At 40.5% G+C, this 22,652-nt stretch overlaps 1 protein-coding gene across 4 annotated transcripts in view; it reads right to left on the bottom strand.

Annotated features, from left to right (window-relative positions):
- The window catches only part of ANKFY1 (ankyrin repeat and FYVE domain containing 1), a 94,736-nt gene extending 74,142 nt beyond the window's left edge, over positions 1 to 20,594 (bottom strand). The window contains exon 1 of one of the 4 annotated variants that reach the window (XM_037808561.1): positions 20,542 to 20,594. In XM_037808561.1, coding sequence (XP_037664489.1) covers positions 20,542 to 20,551 — 10 coding nt within the window. In that variant the 5' untranslated portion in view covers positions 20,552 to 20,594. Of the gene's footprint in view, positions 1 to 2,310; positions 2,388 to 20,008; positions 20,316 to 20,541 lie in introns of those variants that run through there. The other 3 variants (XM_037808562.1, XM_037808559.1, XM_037808560.1) reach the window with 3 other exon arrangements.
- Positions 20,595 to 22,652: the final 2,058 nt, after the last annotated feature.

The raw sequence follows: 22,652 nt of genomic DNA, 5'->3' as shown, positions 1-22,652 counted from the left end.
TCCTCAAAAAGTTAAAATTGAATTACAAATGACCCGCAACTCCACTCCTAGGTATATATACCAAAGAGAAATAAAACCATATGTACACACAGAGACTTGTACACAAATGTTTATAGTAACATTATTCATAACAGCCTAAAGGTGAAAACAACCCAAATGTCCACCAACGGATGACTGGATAAACAACTTGTGGTGTATACAAATGACAGAACACTGTTCAGCCATGAAAAGCAGTGAAGTATTGACACATTCAACAATTTGGATGAACTTTGAAAACATCATGCTAAGTGAAAGAAGCCAGGTAATATATTGTATGATTCCTTTTCTTAATGATGTATCAAGAAAAGGCAAATCCATACAGAAAACAGATTAGAAATTACAGGGGATGGAATGAGGGAAGAATGGGTACAAGGTGTTGTTATGGGGTGATGAAAACATTTTGAAACTAGAGAAAGCTGGTGGTTACAGAACATTGTGAAGATGCTAAATACCACTAAATTGTATACTTTAAAATGGTTAATTGTATGTTATGTGAATTTCACCTCAACAAAAAAACAACAATATAGGAATGGTTAAACCAAGTGGCACATGAGTTTGAAGCACTGTGCAATTATTAATGTTTTCAAATAAATATGTAACACTTAATATGCATATTCTAAAAATATAAATCTTTAACAGAAAAAAACAGGCTGCGAAACTAAACTTGCTTTATAATTCCAATGAAAAGTAAAAAGACAAATAACAAAATATCAGGTCTCACTGAGAGGGGGCATTTTTCTTCTTTGCACATGTCTGTATATTCCAGGTTTTATAACTAATACGTTCTGCTTTCATAATGAGCAGAACCATTTCAAGAGAAATGTGTTTATATACTAACAGACTATCTTTTTTGTACGTAAAGTAGTGCACTTTTATCTTTCTCCTCTTCCAGAGGATCCAGGTGAAATAAATGCTTGACGTCAAAAACTGGATGCAAGTCTCAGGTACAAATCAATACCACTGGGAAAATAAAGTAGAAAAGCACTTATCAGATGAAAATTTGCTCTTAGCTGCTAAACTGATGACTATACTCATGAGTTACATGTTCAGATGAAAATTCTTATAACAAATATATACATTTTTCAAAATACTGCAATTATTTGGCATACTTTCTAAACCAAATATTGCTTTTAAAATGTTGGGTAAACTCCCCCTCCCCAGCCCGAGCATCTGGGGGAAGGTGCGGATGTGCTGGACATCCTCACCTGGACTGGTGTTGATGTTGTCACAAACATCGGGACTGGCAGTTTGATGTGCTGAGCCCTCAAGCATGGGACTTGCCCTTATGAAGCTAGTTACCACAAAGGAGAGTCTAAACTTGCATGTAATTGTGCCTAAGAGTCTCCCCCTGAGTATCTCTTTGTTGCTCAGATGTGGCCCTCACTCTCTCTAACTGAGCCATCTCAACAGGTGAACTCGCTGCCCTCCCCTCTACGTGGGACCCGACTCCCAGGGGTGTAAATCTCCCTGGCAATGCAGAATATGACTCCCGGGGATGAATGTGGACCCGGCATCATGGGACTGAGAGTATCTTCTTGACCAAAAGGGGGATGCAAAATTAGACGAAATAGTTTCAGTGGCTGAGAGATTTCAAATGGAGTCGAGAGGTCACTCTGGTGGACATTCTTATGCACTATATAGATAACACGTCTTAGGTTTTAATGTATTGGAATAGCTAGAAGTAAATACCTGAAACTACCAAACTCCAACCCAGCAGTCTGGACTCCTGAAAACAATTACATAATAATGTAGATTACAAGGGGTGACAGTGTGATTGTGAAGACCTTGTGGATCACACCCCCTTTATCTAGTGTATGGATGAGTAGAAAAATGGGGATAAAAACTAAAGGACAAATGGGGTGGGATGGGGGGATGATTTGGGTGTTCTTTTTTCACTTTTATTTTTTATTCTTGTTCTTTCTGATGTAAGGAAAATGTTCAGAGATAGATTGTGGTGATGAACGCATAACTATGTTATCATACTGTGGACAGTGGATTGTATACCATGAACGATTGCATGGTGTGTGAATGTATTTCAATAAAACTGAATTTAATTAAAAAAAACATTGGCTAAAGGAAAACATTATTTCCAATGATACTATTATAATTTTTAAAAATCTCAGCAAGTAGCGTTTATAATTACCCAAAGACCCATTAGAAGACACAGCTCTGTGCTTTTATTCTGGTGTGACAAGCTGACAGAGCCCATTGGTTTTAAAGAGTTCTTCACAGTGATTTAGACTAAGGAGCCAAGAAACTGCAATTATTTACCTTGATGGGGGAGCAGAAAGTTCATGTGATGGTACCAGATTTATCCTCTTTTTTTCTGGAAGTAATTGACCTCCTTAAAGAAAAACTGACAGTGAATTTTTAGGTGTAGTCATAGAAAATGTAAAAGGACATAAATTAAGAATAACAAATTATTTTCAAAAACTAACAATGGAGGCAGGGCAAGATGATGACATAGGGAGCTGTGGAATTTAGTTAGTCCCCTAGAGCAACTAGTAAATAGCCAGGAATAATTAGAAAATAGTGTGAAACAACTGATGGGGGGGCGGATCTGTGACCGAACATACACCTGTCTGGAATGGTCGCAACAGCCGAGATCACAGCATAGAACTGGAAGTAAAGCTCCCCAAACTGCGAAGCTGGCACCCCTCCCCCACCAGCATGGCAGGCTAAGTTAGAAAACTTCACTGTGGGAAAAAAAAGCAGTCCTTGCTGGGAGCAAGGGAATGTAGCTCAACCAAACTCCAATTGTGTTTTCTTTTGTCTTTTTAATTAAATTTTATTGAGATAGTTGACATACCATACAATTATCCAAAGATCCAAAGTGTACAATCAATTGCCCACAGAACCATCGTACAGCTGTACAACCATTACCAAAATTAACTTTTTTTTTTCAATTTTTAAAACATTTTCATTACTCCAGAAAAGAAATAAAGACAAAAAAAAAGAAAACGCAAATCCTCCCATACCCCTAACTACCCGCCTCCATTACTGACTCATAGTATTGGTATAGTACATTTGTAACTGCTGATGAAAGAATGTTAAAATATTAGTAACTGTAGTACATAGTTTGCAATAGGTATATACTTTTCCCTATATACCCCTCTATTATTAACTTCTGGTACAAATGTCATACGTTTGTTCTAGTTCATGAACGACATTTCTAATATTTGTAGAGTTAATCACGGACATTGTCCACCACAAGATTCACTGTTTTATACATTCCCATCTTTTAACCTCCAATTTTCCTTCTGGTGACATACGTGACTCTAAGCTTCCCCTTTCCACCACATTCACACACCATTCAGCACTGTTAGTTATTCTCACAATCGCATGCTACTGTCACCTCTGTCCATTTCCAAACACTTAAGTTCAACCTAGTTGAAAATTCTGCTCATAATAAGCAACCACTCCCCATTCTTTAGCATTATTCTATATTCTGGTAACTTACATTTCATGTCTATGAATTTACATATTATAATTAGTTCATATCAGCAAGACCCTGCAATATTTGTCCTTATGTGTCTGACTTATTTCACTCAATATAGTGCCCTCAAGTATTCTTCATCAACCCATTTTTTTAAAGATGGTTTTGTTCACATACCATACATTCCATCCTAAGTAAACAAAAAATGGTTCCCTGTATAGTCACGTATTTATGTATTCACCACCATCACCACTATCTATATAAGAACATCTCCATTTCTTCCATAAAGAAGGAGGAAGTCAAAGAAGGTAGAGAGACAAAAGACAAGGAAAACGAAAGGAAAAAAAAAAAAAACATGACAGCTAAAAAGCAACAAAAGGAAGGACAGAATTAGACTAAAGTAGAATAAAAGAGTCAGACAACATCACCAATGCCATGAGTCCCATACCCCTCTGTATTAGTTAGAGTTCTCTAGGGAAAGAGAATCAATGAGAGATATCTATAAACATAGATCCATAAAAGTGTCTCATGCAACTGTGGGTATGCACGAGTCCAAATTCCATGGGGCAGGTAGCAAACTGGCAACTCCAATGAAGATGTTTGACGACCTCCTCAGGAAACGAGCTGCCAACTTTGACAAACTCCTCAGGAAATGCTTCGCTGGTCAGTCAAAGAAGAAGTGAAGGTCCTCTATCTCTCTCGCTTAAAAGCCTTCAACTGATTGACTGGATTAAATACAGCTGACTGCATTCTCTCATTGTGGGAGACATGCCCTTCGTTGATGTCATCAGTCACAGCTGCAGCCACTTGACTGATGATTTAATAAACCAGCCTGTTGATTTATTAACCAGCCACAAATGTCCTCGCAGCAACGGTTAGGCCAGTGCTTGCTTGACCAGACAGCTGGGGCCCATCATCTGGCCAAGTTGACATATGAACCTAACCATCACACATACTCTTATGTCCCCTTCTTACAGGCATTTAGCTTTGGTATATTGCCTTTGTTACATTAAAGGAAGAATACAATGTTTCTGTTAACTACAGTCTCTAGTTTGCACTGATTGTATTTTTTCCCCAGTATCAGTCTATTTTTAACCCCTTGCAAGGTTGACCTTCATTTGTTCTCCCTCATGTAAAAACATATTTGTACATGTTATCACAATTGTTGAGCACTCTAGGTATCACGGAGTTTTACAGTCCCAGTCTTTATCTTTCCTCATTCCTCTGGTGTCCCACATGCTCCTAACCTTCCTCTTTCAACCACACTCACAGTCATCTTTGTTCAGTGTACTTACACTCCTGTGCTACCATCACCGAAAATTGTGTTCCAAACCTCTCACTCCCGTCTTTTCCTACCTGTCTGTAGTGCACCCTTTAGTATTTCCTGTAGAGCAGGTATCTCGTTCACAAATTCTCCCATTGTCTGTTTGTGAGAGAATATTTTAAACTCTCCCTTATATTTGAAAGACAGTTTTGCAGGACATAGGATTCTTGGTTGGCAGTTTTTCTGTCTCAGTATCTTAAATATATCACACCACTTCCTTCTTGCCTTCATGGTTTCTAATGATATATGCACAGTCTTACTGAGCTTCCTTTGTATGTGATGGATCGCTTTTCTCTTGATGCTTTCATCATTCTCTCTTTGTCTCTGATGTTTGATAATCTGATTATTAAGTGTCTTAGTGTGGGTCTATTCAGATCTATTCTGTTAGAGGTACACTGTGCTTCTTAGATCTGTAATTTGATATCTTTCGTAATAGATGGGAAATTTTCATTGATTATTTCCCCTATTATTGTTTCTGCCCCTTTTCCCTTCTCTTCTCCTTCTAGGACACCCATGGCACATACATTCATGCACTTCATGTTGTCATTCAGTTCCCTGAGACATTGCTCATATTTCTCCATTCTTTTCCCTATCTTTTCTTTTGTGTGTAGGACTTAGGTGTCTTGTTCTCCAGTTCCTGAGTGTTTTCTTCTGCCTCTTGAGAGCTGTTGTTCTATGTCTCCATTGCGTTTTTCATCTCTTGTGTTATGCCCTTCATTTCTACCTTATGTTCAGCCAGTGTTTTCTTTACAGCCTTCATTTCTTTTGCCATATCTTCCCTGAACTCGATCTGGATTTTGATTTTATTTAGCATATTTCTTTGAAAATCTTTAATAGATTGTTTCATTAAAGTCAAACAATAAATCAACTCTATCTTGATTGACGTGTTTTTTCCTTTGACTGGGTCATATCTTCGTTCTTCTTACTGTAGTTTGTAGTTTTCTGTTGTCTAGGCATCTGGCTTACTTGGTTACCCCAATCAGATTTTCCCAGACCAGAACAGGTTCAAATCTCAGAATGGGGTTAAATTCAGTTTCAAGTCTCTCTGAGTGTGTGTCTTAAGACACTGATAAGACTTTCCTGTGAGGTTTCTAGCTGCTGTGCTTTTCCTGACCTGCCCAGCAGGTGGGGCCTGTCAGCCTGTCGCTCCTGACTGGTGTAAAGAGGTGTGGCCCATTTAGTTTCTGTTTGCCTGTTTCCCCCCAGGCTCTGGGGTCTGGTTATGAATGGAAGGAGGGTAGTAGAGCTGGGCCCCACCTCCTTCCTCTTAGAGAAGATACACTCCCTAGGGAGTTATCATCCACATTTAAATAGTTCCTTTGCTTCTCTGACTCTGCTATCTCCACCCCTTTCTGGGTCAGAGTGCTGCAATCTCAGTGTCTGAGGCTTTCTCCACTGAGCCACTCAGGTTGAGAAAAAGGGACAGAAAGCCCCCTTTCAGAGCCAGTCCACTGCCCCCCAGTTTCACCCATCGGCCAAAGGTAAAACCTGGTCTTCTGGGCTCCCCCTCCCAGGACAGAAGAATCTTCTGGTTCTTTAAGGTCAGTCATCACTAAAAACCTCTGTCTGCTTGTTAGTGGTTTGTAGTTTGTATTCAGCAGTCCACATTTGATAATTAAAACCCCAGTTGGAGCTGGGCTGAGCTATATTCGCTTGCTCAGAGAGTGCTGCTTTCTACCACAGCGAGGTTTTGCAGCTCAGCCTGCCATGGGAGGAGGGGTATCCTGGCATGGTTCCTCAGTTTTTACTTACAGATTTTATGCTGCAATCTCACCTCCAATCCAGGTTGGTGTACAATGTGAGGACAGTCATGGTTGTCCCCCAGCAGTTATTCCAGATTATTTACTAGTTGTTCCTGATTGTTTATTAGTCGTTCCAGAGGACTAACTAAGTTCTACTCCTCTCTATGATGTCATCTTGCCCCTCCCCAACTGCAGTTTTAATTAACAAATCTGGGCTACTGAATACATGCTACAAGCACAGATAAACCTGGAGCAAGCAGGAAAGGAACTTGGAGATTTCTCCTGGCAGAGAGGAGGTAGAGCTGACAGAGGAAAAAAAAAAAGGAAAACATAAATAAACAGACTTTTGGAGTCCGCTGAACTCAGAATACTGGAAAAGGGCTGTGTCCCAAGAAAAGGGGCACAGAGAACCGGGTACCAACTCTGGTTCTTGCCTGGTGAACTGGACTCCTGAGGACTGGCTCTGAAAAGGGGACATCTTTCTTTTTTCCTTTTTTTTTTCTCATTCTACATAGCTCATTAGAGAAAGCTTCAGGCGTTTTCAATTGTCAGCACTGACCCAGGCAAGGGTGGAGCTAAGATAGTCAGAGTCAAAGGAAAAACTGAAGCGTAGGAGATATTTGCCTAAAGGTATTATCTTACCTAAGAAAAGGGGCGGGGCCCAGTTCAAGTAGCACACACACCCCCTCTCAGAGAACTGTTTATTGGTGCAAAATCTATATTTTCTGTAGCACGCTATATAAATTAAATTGTTTGGTCAGTTTATTCAAACATCATAGTTACATGGAACCTTGAATGGGGGTAAGATCTGGTTGGTTTGTACAGGTTGGCATGACGGCCCAATGCATCCAGCGGTGGTTTGGACAGAGAGTAAAGAGTGTTTGCAACGTTCCCTTGAGGACTTGGAGAAAAATGTGGAAACATTAAACTTACCCACCTGGAGATTCCAGGTGTTCTTGCAAGCACTGGGGACTGCCATTGTAGTAGGCCAAATCCTCGATCTTGGGGTTTGCCCTCATGAAGCTTGTTACTGCAAAGAGACGTTAAGCCTACTCATGGTTGTGCCTAAGAGTCACCACCAGAGAACCTCTTTTGTTGCTCAGATGTGGCCTGTCTCTCTGTAAGCCCACTTGACAGGTAAACTCACTGCCCTCCCCCCTACATGGGATCATGACTCCGGGGGATGAGACTGGATCCAGCATTGTGGGATTCAGAAAGCTGTCCTGACCAAAAGTGGGAAGAGAAATTAAATAAAATAAAGTTCCAGTGGCTGAGAGATCTCAAATGGAGTAGAGAGGTCATTCTGGAGGTTATTCTTACGCATTATATAGATATCCCTTTTTAGTTTTTAGTGTATTATAATAGCTAAAAGGAAATACCTGAAACCATTGAACTGAAATCCAGTATCCTTATTTTTCTTGAAGACAATCGTATAACTATATAGCTTATACAGGGTGACTGTGTGATTGTGAAAATCTTGTGGCTCACACTCCCTTTATCCAGTGTATGGACAGATAAATAGAAAAAGGGGGACAAAAAGTAAATGAATAATGGAGGGGTGAGCATGAGATGTTTTGGATGTGCTTTTTTACTTTCATTTTTATTCTTATTTTTATTCTTTGGAGTAATGAAAATGTTCAAAAAATTGATGGTGGTAACGAATGCACAACTGTATGACGATACAGTGAATAACTGTACATACACTTTGGACGATTGAATGGTATGTGAATATATCTCAATAAAATTGCATTAAAAAACTGACATTACTTGTAGCAAAATGAATCTGTGGTGTCAGAAATCATGACAATGGTTACCTTTGGAAAATAATAAGTAGGAGGGAACTGAGGATGCCCTCCAGGGTCCTGCAATATCCTATTTTTTTACTTAGTGGTAGTTACATGCATGTTTCATTTTGATAATTCATTGAGCTCTACACTTAGGATTTGTACTCATATGTGATATATGCTTTGATGAAAAAGAAGTAAAAATAATAAACTGATATACACCTGTAGTGGGTTCTGGAGTCAAACTGATAGGGATCCAAATCCCTTCAGTAACTAGCTATGGGATCATGGGCAAGTTCACCTCTCTGGGTTTCAGTTTCTTTATCTGTAAAATAAGGGGGAAACTTACTTCTCAGTGCTGCTGTTAGAATTAAATTGCAACTCCTGTGACTGCTACATGCACTCAAAAACTGTCAGCTCTTCCTCTACCCTCCCCATGGTCCACAGTTGCACAATTATTGGCTGAATAGCTTAAACTACGATGACAGCTTATGCAGTATTTTTCTTAAAGTCATGAAAAGCAGAATGGATTCAAATATTTTATTCATCTAGAAATTAAGACTGACTCATGAGAAAACAAGAGGAAGTTATCAAGAATATGAGATGATGAACAAAAATGAAAACAAATGGAAAACACTGCTAAATCTTCAGTGAGCTACTTTAAATATTGCATCGCCTCATACAGCATGTCTGTATTCACAGTCCCCAAACCAAAAGATATAAAGCCTAACATGCTTTAAAAATCGACACTATCATGTGAAAGAGGTGCGAGTTAGACTGCCCTTTAAAAAGACTCTCAAAAAGCCAACAACTGATCCACCACAGTAGAAAGTCAGTCAGTGTCTGAAATTGATCGATCTAGAAACAGAATATAAACATTAAAACTTTGGAGGCAAATTCAGAAGAAACAACCAACAGAATGGAAAGTAATTATCTCTGAGGAGCAGGAATGAGCCTTTCTGTAGTAAGTCTTGTGATAGTATTTGAATTTTCAAAACACAGGCCCTTAAAAGCAAACATATTATTTTATAAAAATTTTAAGATTATATAGCACAAGCAGAATTATGAGGAGAAATAAATAATTTTCTAATACCCAAGTATAAGGGTTTTATATTACAAAATTTTAGGATGGAAAGGGGCCTAAAGATCATCTCTTTTTGTTCAACTCCCAGACAATCAATCTGAGGCACAGAAAAAGAGGACAAGTTCATGATAAGCAACCTACCCAACTCACTGGCCTCTCAGATCAGCCCTGTGACTTTTATCCCAGGCTGGCTACGTAAGAATCACTCCGGCATTTTGAACTACATAAGAGAGGGCCCAGATTAAAAGCACATCTGGGATGAGGCCTGGAAAAGCATAATCTTAAAACAGCCCCAAATATGGGAATTACTGCCCTGAAGAAAAAGTTCCTTTTGAAAAATAAGTGTAGAAATGTAAATAAGAGATAAAGCCTACAGTTTCACCAAAAGAGTGATGCTAAGTATCAGTGAAGAATGTGAGCAGCTTCCATTACAATTTCATCAAGTTTCTTTCCACGTAACACCCACTATTCTTTACCAATGCAAGCTGAGGCCAGATATTTTGATGAGTATACCTTCTGTTCTAGTTTGCTAATGCTACCAGAATGCAAAACACCAGAAATGGCTCGGCTTTTATAAAGGGGGTTTATTTGGTTACACAGTTACAGTCTTAAGCCATAAGGTGTCCAAGATAACGCATCAACAATCAAGTACCTTCACTGGAGGATGGCCAATGGCGTCCAGAAAACCTCTGTTAGCTGGGAAGGCACATGGCTGGCATCTGCTCTGGAGTTCTGGTTTCAAACTGGCTTTCTCCCATGATGCTCCTCTCTAGACCGCAGCTCCTCTCCATAATGTCACTCTCAGTTGCTCTTGGGGTGTTTGTCCTCTCTTAGCTTCTCCAGAGCAAGACTCTGCTTTCAACGGCCATCTTCAAACTGTCTCTCATCTGCAGCTATTCTCTCAGCTTCTGTGCATTCTTCCAAGTGTCCCTCTTGGCTATAGCAAGCTCATTCTTTCTGTCTGAGCTTACATAGTGCTCCAGTGAACCAATCAGGGCCCATGCTGAATGGGCGGGGCCACATCTCCATGGAAATTATCCAATCAGAGTTATCATCCACAGTTGGGTGGAGTGCATTTCCATGGAAACAACCTAATCCAAACGTTCCAACTTAATCCCCACTAATATGTCTGCCCCCACAAGATTGCATCAAAGAACATGGCTTTTTCTGGGGGACGTAAAATATACAAACTGGTACACCTTCTGACAATTCATCAGTCTTGAGTTAACCAAAGATGCCTGAGACAAAACAATCTGCATTTGCTATGAAAACCCTAAAATAAAGAGCCCAATGTGTACTGCAAATAAATAGATAAATGAATAATAATCAGCAAGTAATCTCTCAGGAAGTTACACAGGACAGTCAGAAAAGGAATCAACAGGGATCCTTATAAGACTCTTCCTTCTAGGTCAGAAGTTGGCAAATGTTTTCTGTAAAGGACCAGATTGTAAACATTGTAGGCTTTGTAAGCCATAATGGTTCTGTCACAACTACTCAACTCTGCTATTGTGGAATGAAAGCATGAATGAATGAGTGTGGATGTGTTCCAAAAAAACATTTTTTTATGGACACTGAAATTTGAATTTCACATAATTTTCACATGTCACAAATTATCTTCTTCAATCATTTAAAAATACAAAATCATTCTTAGATCATGGGCCATCCAAAAACAAGCCAAGGATCAGATTTGGTCTGAGGGTTGTAGTTTGATGACTTCTATTAGGTGATTTTTAAAGCATAAGGATATTGAAATGATGCCCAGAGCTGAATGAAAAGGAAATAAAACAGATAATGTTCTAGGTATCCCATATGCCTAGAATTCTATCCCCTCTCTCCTTCCCTTATCTAATCCTGTGCCACTAAAACAGCTCTTACATCTAAGACATCCTTCTCTACCAGCTCATCTCATTACCCAAATAAGCAGGCTCACAATAACCCATCCCAGACAAACTTCTCTTCCATGTTGCTATACTCCTGACTGCCTAGTTTATCATATTCTTTTGCTTCTCCACCAGTTTCTAAAGACAGTCCTCTTTGCTCACTGCTTCCTTCCTTATCTCTGTAACATTTTGAAACATGGCTTCTACCCACAACACTCTTCTGAAACTCTCAGCTCCCATGACAAAATCACCCACTACAATTACCTTTTCCTCATCCTTAACATTTCTTAACCTCTCACAGTGTCTTTCTTTCAATAAGCCCATTCTTCTTGAAACTCCTTTGTTTTGGGAGGCCTACACTCTGAACTTTTTTCTTACTGACTACCTTTCTTATGTATCCTTCCGCCTCCTACTCTAACTACCCACTATCTAAAAGGAAGCATTCTCCCAAGGTTCAGGCATAGAACTGAACTTTTTCTAAACTTTCAAGATAGACATTCAAAACAATGGAATAAAATAGAATCCAGAAATAGAAATAGACCTATACAACTATAACCTGTATGTCTTTCTATATACAAAAATTAACTCAAATGCACAGAGCTAAATGTAAAGGTTATAGCTATAAAACTTCGGGAAGAAAATAGGAAAAAAATTATAGTGACCTCAGATTAGACAAAGAATTCTAAAGTAGGACCAAAAAAAAGCATGAATTATTTTTTTTAAAGTGGATAAATTGAACCTTATCAAATTTTAAAATCTGTTTTTCAAAAGACACAAGAAAATAAAGGGAGAAGCCACAGACTGGGAGAAAATATTTGCAAAACAAATCCAACAAAGAATTTACATGTATCCTTACAAGAGGGAAGCAGAAGACATATACAGACAGAGCAGGGAGAGATCTGAAGGTGATAGCCTTGAAGACTAGAGTGATGTGGCCTTGAGCCAAGGATTGCTGGCAGCCACCAGCAGCTGGAAGAGGCAAATAACATTCTTTCCTGGAGCCTCTGGAAGGAACCTGGTTCTACTGACCCCTTGATTTCAGACCTCTGATCTCCAGAAATATTACAGAATAAATTTCTATTGTCTTAAGTCACCTAGTTTGTGGTCATTTATTACAAAAGCCACAGGAAACTAATACACCTACCCTTATAAACAAAAAATTATTATTTACTATACAGATAATAAGAGTCTTTGCAGTAGCTTCTTGCTGAATTAGTGTCAACAACATATACAGTAAAAGGAAATGGACAGTTTATTGTAATATTTTGCAATTTAAGAGAAGGGGAAATTGATATTTTTATGTCTCCTAAGACAGTTAAGTTCTTCACATTTGTTACCTGAAATTCTAACCACCATATTAAAAAGAGCATATCATTTAACAGATGAAATTCACTTAGGAACAGTGGCTTACCTAACACCACACAATTGGCAGGAGACAGACTCAAGACTTAGGGCCTTAAACCAAAGCCCATGCTTATCCTGTTGTAGCACACTGCCTGATTTCAGTTCCAATGTCAGGATGTTAAATAAAGATGTATTAATTACTAATTAATTCATTAATTCAGGAATTAAATGTGTTCTTACCATTTCCCCATCTTAAATGTGATTTCTACTTCCTCTGTCTACCCCAATTCTAACCTCCATTGTCTTCTTAGATTAATAAAACCCTGACATTTCCTTCCACTACACTCCTATAGTTCTTACAACATTATAGCCACAATTTTAGCAGTGAATCAGCGTTCTTTGTATAATCGTTTAGTGACTAAATGACTTTATCCTACTCTAATTATGTCCATTAGAAAAAAATGATTTTTAAGGCTGTGATGGCATTTTATTTTGAGAACTACAAGAATTAATTTTTTGTTCCAGGCATACATTCAGTAGGGTCTTCCACATATATTTCATTAAAGCATCACCTTCCCAGAAAGATTATCTTCCTTGCTGGCAGCAGAATTTTAAAAACCTCCTGAATGGTGATGAACTTCTACCACTACTACCTTTCTAAACCTGAAGATGGAATTTTTCTTTCCTGAGGTTATTGAGTATTCATTAATCAGGAGTTCTAAATATAGGAAAATTGCCCAGTGAAGAGTAAGAAAATAAGCAGATATATACCATTGAGAACTCAAGTTCACATCATACCCTAACAAAAAAGGGCAGAGAAGGGGAAAGAAAGGAAGATAGTAATGCCATCTGGAAGAGGGAGCAAAGGAACAAGAAAAGTCACAGGCATCCTGCCAGTCTGCACTCGTCTTCAGTACCAAAATAAAGGCCCTGGCATTATAAAAGCACGACAGTGCTAAGAGATACTTTATATTTTGACTTGCACCCTTTTAAAAATCCAGCAATGACTTTTTTTTTTAATCTAGCAATTCTAACTGTCAAAACCTGAATGCTTTGACAAAGTCTCTAAGTCACTATTTAACGAAAGCATACTTTAAAAAAATCCTTTTACTCCAGTTACAGATAAAACTTACTCCTCAGGACTGCCTAGGTGGGAAAGATGACCTTCTCATTTATTTATTTTATGTACTGTCATATTTGTTTTAAAAAAATGATCCCATAAAACTTGCATTTTATTCAATACTCAGTTTGAAAAAATGTTTTGTGGGATATATTGATACTCACTGAAGCTGGGTGATGTGTAAACCAGGTTTTTTAAAAGCTCCCCAGGTGACTGTAATGTGCAGGGCTCTCCAGGGTTAGGAATCACTAGTCTGAACTAATGGAATGAGGAAAGAACAGATGAAGGAGCTTTACAGGATCCACAGGATTTGGTGACTGACTATAGCGTTAGGTTCTAGGTTTATTGGTTCTAGAGTCTGGTCAGCAGGTGATGCCATTACCCCTCAATGCAGAAAAAAATACCAATAAACTAAAAAGCACAATATGCATACTTAGGTGAGAACCTTTGCCCTCCCCTCCCCATTCTGGAAATGTCATTAAGGCTGAGACTGTATTTTCCCCACTCTGTCATCCCTAGCATAGTAGCTTACACCTAAGAAATGAAATACATTTTTCCTGAATGAAATTCAACTCTCCTAAGTCTTACCTACCTGTGTCTTAAATTAAAGTCAGGGGAGTGACTTGTATATCTTTCACACCTCACCCTGTATATCACTCTGATCATAGGGTGGTTTCATAGGAGGTCCTCAACAAATATTAGCTAACTAGCTAATTTTTAGCTGGGAACACTTCACACTGCCTGCTAGACATAACCACCTAGAAATACCTCAGGCATAACAAAGTAAGTCCCAAACTGAGGTCCAGACATTTGTTCTCAAATCTATTTCTCCTCTTCCTATTAACAGCTCAGCCAGTATCCCATTCATTCAGACCCAGAACCCATGAGTCATCTTTGTCATCTCCCTCCCGTCAACACTGAAAGAGGCTGCAGAAGTACCTTTTATCATGTCTCACATCAGTCCTCACCAGGCCCACCCAATGCCTCTCACCAGACGATTCAATAATTGCTCCAGCCTCCTCTCTGGCCTCTCTTCCTCCCAAACCCAACCTCTACACTGCAGTTATTTCAACATGCCTCAGACAATTCTAGTTGTCACTACCCTGGCTGATAGCTTTTGGTAGCTACCTGTGGCCCACAGAATAAAATCCAAACGCTTAACCTGGCATTTAATCTGGCCCTTAATATACTTTTCCAACCTCATACCCCACTATTCCTTCCACCTATAATAGTGACCTCTCCCCACTCCCATCTCACGTCCAAAAGAAGCCTATTTTTCAACGCCCAGCTCAAACACTTGCAGCAAAACACTTCCCTAAAAAAAAAAAAAAAAACCCTTCCTTTTCTAAATTTTCAAAGTAACTCCTAGACGTTTTTCACTGATTGTCTTATAATACAGTCTCTCACACACATTTTATCTCTTCCTAGAATGCGGAGTTTCCCACGAATAATCTAAGTCTAGCTATTCTTTTTAGCCACTAACTACTCCCTCCACCCCACTCCAAGCTCATCCTATCCTCCTACCATGCCTTATTAGTAGGTAGAGTTTAATAAATATGGAAAGCCCTCAGCCTACTCAGACTCAACAAGAGAGAATCTGAAGGTCTATGGTATACAGCAATTTCTCATTTTGTTGGGCATGACTGTAAAACCCAATAACGCCTGAACTACAGCAAGTTGCCTAGCCAGTGAAGACCTGCAACTCTCAGCACAATTCAGTAGCTGGGCTCTGACACATCCACAGACCCACAGAGAAACTGTGTTTCTTAGTGAAAACATCCCCAAGGAGAAACCCACCAGCTACTACTGGTGATGGAATTGAAAAAAAAGGGAAGGTAGAAAAATGAAAGGACTGGTAAAGAAAGGGGCAGTGCTTTGAGAAGTCTACAGGCTATGTGTAATCACCAATGGCCTGAGCCATTTGCTGAATGAGTGAAACAACAAATGATAAGATACATTTCAAAACTGGGAAAAAGAACAAATTTCTTCTCTCCCTATTTCTACCAGCCCACATTGATTAAGCATTATCTGGAACTGAAAATGTTGTCTGACAAGTGCTGCCCGACAGCACTTTCTGCAACGATGAAGCAAGTGTTCTACAAATCTGCACTGTCCAGGAAGCGAGCCACTAGCCACAAGGCTATGGAGCACTTGGAATGGGGCTAGAGCAACTAAGGAAAGGAATTTTTAATTTTAATTAAATGAAAACAGCCATATGTGGCTAACAGCAACTGTACTTGCTAGAGAAAGCCCAGCATATAGTCACCTTGTCACTTTTGTAAACTTTTCAGGATTATCTCAAAACTGATCAGTTGTTGTCAAAAGTATTTTGCTGACCAAATTCCATTAAGCTAATAAAAGTCCATGATCAATTTTCTGTTCCATGAACCATTATTTTTTCCAATCTTCATCTTTATTTTACTGAGGAAGAGAAGGGGAGACTAATTTAAGAGGGTACTAAAGGAAAGACTGCCTGGCAAAGTCAAAGCATCAAGTACCATACTAAGCATTCTTTCTGTGCTATTTCTTATGAACCTCACAGATATCTGTGAGATCGAGATTATCCCCCTTTTCAGAGCTGAGGAAACTGAGGCTGAGAGCAATTAATTGACCTGCCTAGGATTACACTTTACAAATCAATTTCCAGCTGCAGAGTCTGAGCTCTTAAGCATTACACTTTAATTGCTAAGACTAAAATGGCAGAATGAAAATAAGTAAGGTAGTTCCCAGCAGACGGATGTTATTCAGAGCACAAAAAAAAGCTGGACCAGTCGCTTACTTGACAAGAGATTAAGGATGTATCCAGGTAAGTTTTCTTGATGCCCTGTAAATGATGCCTAATAAACTCACCCATTCCCTGAATCACAGGCACGATTTTAATTTGGGGGAATACACATAGCAGTAAATAAAACAGAAAATGTCCCTGCTCTCATGAGGTTTACAGTCCAGTGAGGGAATTTAAAAAAAAAAAAAATAGGGAAGATCTCTAATGAGATGACAATTGAGTAGACACTATAACTGAGAAGTTAGGATTGAACAAATGATTATGACTACTGAATCACTAAATATTTCTTTTTTTTTTTTCTTTCTGGTAGACAGAGGGAAAGACCTGAACTCTCTGAACTGTAATCCAGCTGCCTTGATCTCTGATGATTGTAAAAGCCTTTATCTTGTGTCTTTGTGACTGTAAAAGCTGGTACTCCCTTTATCCATTTTTTTTTTTAACTTTAGAAACTTGTAAGGGCAGACCTCCTAATGCTAATGGAGGAACTTGAATCAGCTCAGAACCAACCATTAACCAGTTCCAGCGCAGTTTCATTCCTTTACATTTATAAATTGTTTCTGCCTATACCTGCTATCGAAATGATAATAACTGTCTCTTGTCTTCTCCTTACACTTGCTACAGGAATTGTAATGACTTCATCTTCCCTTGTTAGAATCCACAAAAAACATGAACTCGCTAGACTCAGGGAGACAGAATTTTAGGCCCATAGGCCATCTGATCTCCTGCTTCATGCCTAGCAATAAACTCTTTCTCTCTTTGAGAGAATGTCTCAGGAATTGGTCATTTGAGCGCTTTGGGCAGAGAATCCACCACAACCACCTTTGCCCAGTATCAACATTTGAATGAATAAAAATTTGTCAGCCCTGGGGAGAAATGCGGGTCGGCTGTTTCAGGCCAAGGGAACTGCAAGGACAAAGACACAAAGGTAGGCATGTTAGGCACATACAAAGAGAGGCAAGGAAGTTAGTGTGGCAGGAGTGCAGCAAACAAGAAGTAGAAATAAGGTCACAGAGTTAACCATAGGCCAGACCATGTTATATTTCAAGATTATGGGAAACCAAGATGGTGGGGAGTGGGGTGTTGACGGAAGTAGGAGAGATAGGATCTATGTTTTAAAGGAAACACTGAAAACTACGGAAACAAGTTGTGGGGAAGCAAAGTCAAGGGGAAAAAAAAATCAGCTCACTTAGGAGACTTTTGAAGCAGTTCACCAAAGTGATGAAGGAAGTTTAGGAGTATAGCCACAGAGATGTAGGTCAAACCAATAACCATGGATGGATTTAAGGAAAGAAGGTTGGTTCCTAAACAAGTCACACGAAGTTATAAGTATTCCCAGTCACTCGAAGTTCTATTTACCTCTCCTAGGCACTCATACCATATCAGAGAAGTTCCCACAGTGTGTTTACCAATAACCCAACTGTTACATGACACATTTTGCTATTTGTTTATATTTAAATGAGCATCTCAGAAAAAGTGTTGCTACTCTGACAATTCTGACTAAACAACAAGCAACATTAAACACATAACACCCCTGCAAAACATTTTCTAGCTAATCTTTCATTCCTCTGCACATCAAGCACCTTCAGTTTAATGAGCCAACTGGCCCACAAGGCCTCTCTCAATTCTTAGTCTGCAACATTGTTTCCAAAAAGTTTCTATGAGCAAACACCCAAGAAACTGGGATACAAAAAAAAAGTAAAAGAACTGTTAAACCAGAGAACCTCAAGAAGTGCTTACTTATCTATCCTTACTTGACAATTTTGTAACAGAGAAATTATAATTTAACAATTATGATGACTGAGTCGTTATATAGATGCCTTTTTCTCACTTTTCAGTATATTGTAGAATAGCCAAAAGGAAATACCTGAAATTACTGAAACCCACTGAATTTCAAATTGTAAAAACCTCATTACTGGCCCCACCTTGTACCCTCTCATCCTGTTTTACAACTTTCATCTTGTTATCATGAAGACAACCCCCTAATGGAATTTGAGTCAGCCCAGAACTAACCAATGACTTGTTATTGTAATAGCTAGCTTAGTTCTAGCCCAGCTCCACTCCTTTTCATTTGTAAATTGTAGCTGCTTATACTTGTTATTTTAATGGTAACAACTCCATCTCCTCTTGTTGGAATCCATAAAAACCCTAAAATCCTTAAGACTCTAGGAGACAGATTTTTAGGCCCAGAGGCCATCTCATCTCCTGCCTGGTACTTAGCAATAAACTCTTTTTTCCTTTTGCAATCCAGGTGTCTCAGGAATTGGTCATTTGAGTGCATCAAGCAGAGAATCCCACATTTGTTCAGTATCAATTTCATCCTGAAAGGATGTTGTGTTAGTTTGTTTAAGGTGCATGCTTCATTAGTTGGATGTCTGTCAAGGCCACCTTAACAAATACCCCTAGCACTTGCAGGATAATCATCAAGAGTACTGAACTCAGCCAGTATGAGCTCCTCATGGCTGGGACCTGAATGCAAAGTACAGCAAGTGCTCAGGAAAACTGCTGAATAAAAAACCAGTTGCTATCCACAATTTCAACCTTGGCAATGCATTACCCCCAAAACTCAACTTCCCTTCCTAATGTAAAAGAGTTGGACTACCCATACCTCACAAAAGACCTTCCTAAACCTTTCTACCCCACCTCATTGCTAACCAACAAGCTCAATTTGCTTGGCTGCCTGCTGGGTAAAACACCACCCAAAACTAACTTCACAGGATGCTGTAACTTTCTTTCTGTACCCTTTCTTCCTCCTCTGCTTTCAATTTATTCATCTGATGTTTCCTTCTCTGGGTCACTGGAGAGGGTCTAAGTGGTAGAAAAGAGTGAAGACAAAAACTGGGTGTCAGTCCCAGCTATCTCTACAACTCTGACCTCAATTTCTTAATCTACAAAGGGCAAGTAACAGGTCAGGCCTCCTTCACAAGGTTGTTCTGATGGCAAATCCAAGTGAGAAAAGCCTGCAAATTGTCCCATGCTATCCAAATCTAAGATCTAAGAAAAAAATGGAATCAGTCAAGCTTAACCCAACACCAAGAAGGCAGGTCACAAAAAATCACACTGCAGTCACTCAGTGAACATTAATTGTCAAACAAGGTGTATCTTCCTCCAATATTGTGCTCAATAGGAGAACCACACTGGCCAAGTCCAACTATGTCACTGTCTGGTCTCGGGCAAGTAGTTACCCATCTCTGGACCTTGTTCCCCCACCTGGATACAAGAAGGTTTTGACAGTGTAGGATTCTACTGCTGCTACGTTAAGGGAGGCAGAACCTGAGAGACCAAATTGCCTTCAGAGGCCGGGTCATAATGAGAGCACTAGAGAAGGGAGTACGTGAGGACTGGACTGAGAGGGAAAGGAGCAAAGGTCTGACTTTAGCAGTCCCCTTACATGCAGTGTGACCTTGGCCAACTGCCCCATCAAGCCATCCGCCTCATCGCGTCCACATCTTAACACCTGGGGAAAGACTCACCTGAATGCCGGGGCTGTTGGGGGCCCAGAGGCTACAATGCGCGCTCATTGGGTGCGTTGGCTAAAGCCCTGGCGCTTCCACCACTCACCCCTAGGAAAGTCCAAGCGCATCCGCAGCCCAGGGATGCACCCTTTCCGGATGCAGGACGTGCCAGAACAGCAGTTTCGATTTCCTAAGACGGGTTACTTCCCCCGCCGTCCCAGTACCACTGATCACCAAAGGAGCCTCCCCGGCCGCCCTCGGGAGCTCCACGACTGCACTCAGACCAGGCGCGAGACCTCCCAACCCCAGCTCCGCAGGCCGCCGCGGTCACGGACCCCTGGGAGGGGCGTTGCCATAGGAACAGCGCTCAAGACACCCCCCCCCCCCGCCCCCGGCCCGTGGAGCCCCGGAGATGCTGGAGAGGAAGGCTCGCGAGACCCGCTGTGCCCCCATGCGACCACGCCCGGCCGTTCCCTCCCAGGGTTGCCTCGCACAGCCAGCAGCGCCCCCACCGCGCCGCGCCTTCCCGCGCGGCTCCACAGAAATCCTACCTTCCGCCATGTCGGGCCCGGCCCTGCCTGCAGCCTCGCGAGAAGTGCGCCGCTCAGCTGGGGTGGTGCGCAACGGACGCACCTAATCTCGCGAGAGACACGGGGAGGGCAGGCAAAGGGAGGAGTCGAGACTAGGAAAGAGGGGTGAGTGAAAGTGGAAGGAAAGGCTGGACGCAAGGAGAAGGCAAGAGACTTGTCTCTCTCCACCTCGCACTTTCTAGGCCCGAGATTTATCAAGGGCCAACTGAGCTCTGTCATATCGCACGCCCTAGGCAAGGCACCGGAAAGGATGGACACAGCGAATGTAGACTACTCTTGGGAAGACTTTGTCCGTGAGAGGGTGGAAGAGAAGGGGTTTTGTCTTCAGGATTGTTTGAAAAACACCACCAGCACCAGCCGAGGTATACAGCAGGTGCTCAGAATGTTTGATGAGGCGTTAACACTTTTACCACTTGACTGGGGAGTCTAGAGAACTGAGTTCAAGCTTGGTTCTGCAACTGACTTGCAGTGTTGATCGTGGGCAAGTCCTGCCAGCTTTGTCCTGCATCTCAAATTCTCCATCAGTTTCATGAGGGAGTTGGAATCCATGATTCTTAATGACTTGGAGGGTCATGACTCCCTTTGAGAAACTGATGAAAACAGGGACCCTCTGCCTTACAGCAACACACATGCAGGAATAGTGAAATTTATGCCTGAAACCTTTCAGAGGCTGCTTGGACCAGATGGCATGACAGATTATTAGCGTCAGATGCCACAGCCAAACAAGAACTGACCTTTAAGGGATTTAATCAACTCAGGGGCTTGATTACCTCACAACCTCCCTTCAAGTAGCCCTCTGTCGGAGAGGTAAAAGCATTCCTCTTAGAAATGGCCTTAATATCACCCTAATTCCCAAGCCCTGTCTTCTGAGGGATTCCTACTAGCTTGAAATCCCTTAGCTACTCCTTCCTCTGTAAGGGGACTTATTAATAAAGTCTGTAAAATAATGTTTCTGTACTGCTTGAAGTACAATACCCAGCATGCTTGAATAAAGCTACATTAGACATAACCTGAAATATGGACATTTGAAAAATCTGAGCACTAGAAGGGATGTGACTCATTTTAGACCCAGTTTAAGTTGTTGTCATGTGAAGAGGAATTTAGTGTGGAGTTGTCTCAGGCAAGGAACATGTAAATGCAACGGGTAAATGCTAACTTCTTTAAGTTCAAGAGCACAGGGGAATAATAAACTCTTTTGGGGGAGGCAGTGGGATATCATGGTGGGGAGGGTATCACTACAATGGTAGGTAGCTCAGTGAATTGGGTTCATGCACCAGCCTCAGTATGTCCCCTCTCTTATGTGGCCTTGAAAAAGTCAATGTTCCTAATCTCTGGTTTCCTCATCTGGAAATAGGGGTAAAGGCACTCGGTATGTGAAGTCTGGAACTGACTCCTGGTCATGCAACTTACTTGTTCTACAATTTTGGCAAATTAATCTGAGCTGATTTCTTCATGGAAAACTATTACATTGGAGGATCCTGATAAGAATTTAACTATGTCCTTTATGAAACACACCTAGCACAAACCTGCCACAAAGTAGTGGCTCAATAAATAGCTCGATCCTAGTGCTGTTAAGAACAAATGAGATGTAACTATGAATACACAAGCACTATTATAAAGACCTACTGCTAATGGATACTGCTTAGCAAGTATCTTCCCTATGACTTTCTGTGCAGCTCCTATGACCAACAAGAAGTGTCGGCTGCCTTTTGTAAAAGCCTTTTCCTTCTTCTTCGGTTTAGTCTATCTTTATGGACAGGACTCAAAATTCTTTAATCATTTCACTTAAAAGCTAGTCTGGAGTGCTGACTCAACAAGCCCAGAACACTAATCCTACCTTTTAAGTCAAGTAACACACATCTGAAACTGAGCAACCAAACATACCTTAGTCTGGAAAGAATTTGCTCTGTGAACTGAATCCTGTTGAAGTGTGCATCCCTCCAGAAAATGTAAACTTAAAATTTGATAAAAGGGTTACCAGCACTGAGTTACTTAGGAGAGAGAGGGGAAAATCAACTGATCCTTCCTCAACAGTTACAGTCAAAAACCTGCTCATTTGCATTTGAAGCAAC

This window comes from Choloepus didactylus, chromosome 18 (assembly GCF_015220235.1).
Source record: "Choloepus didactylus isolate mChoDid1 chromosome 18, mChoDid1.pri, whole genome shotgun sequence".
Taxonomy (NCBI): Eukaryota; Metazoa; Chordata; class Mammalia; order Pilosa; family Megalonychidae; genus Choloepus; species Choloepus didactylus.
This window is presented reverse-complemented; position numbering and strand designations above follow the sequence as displayed.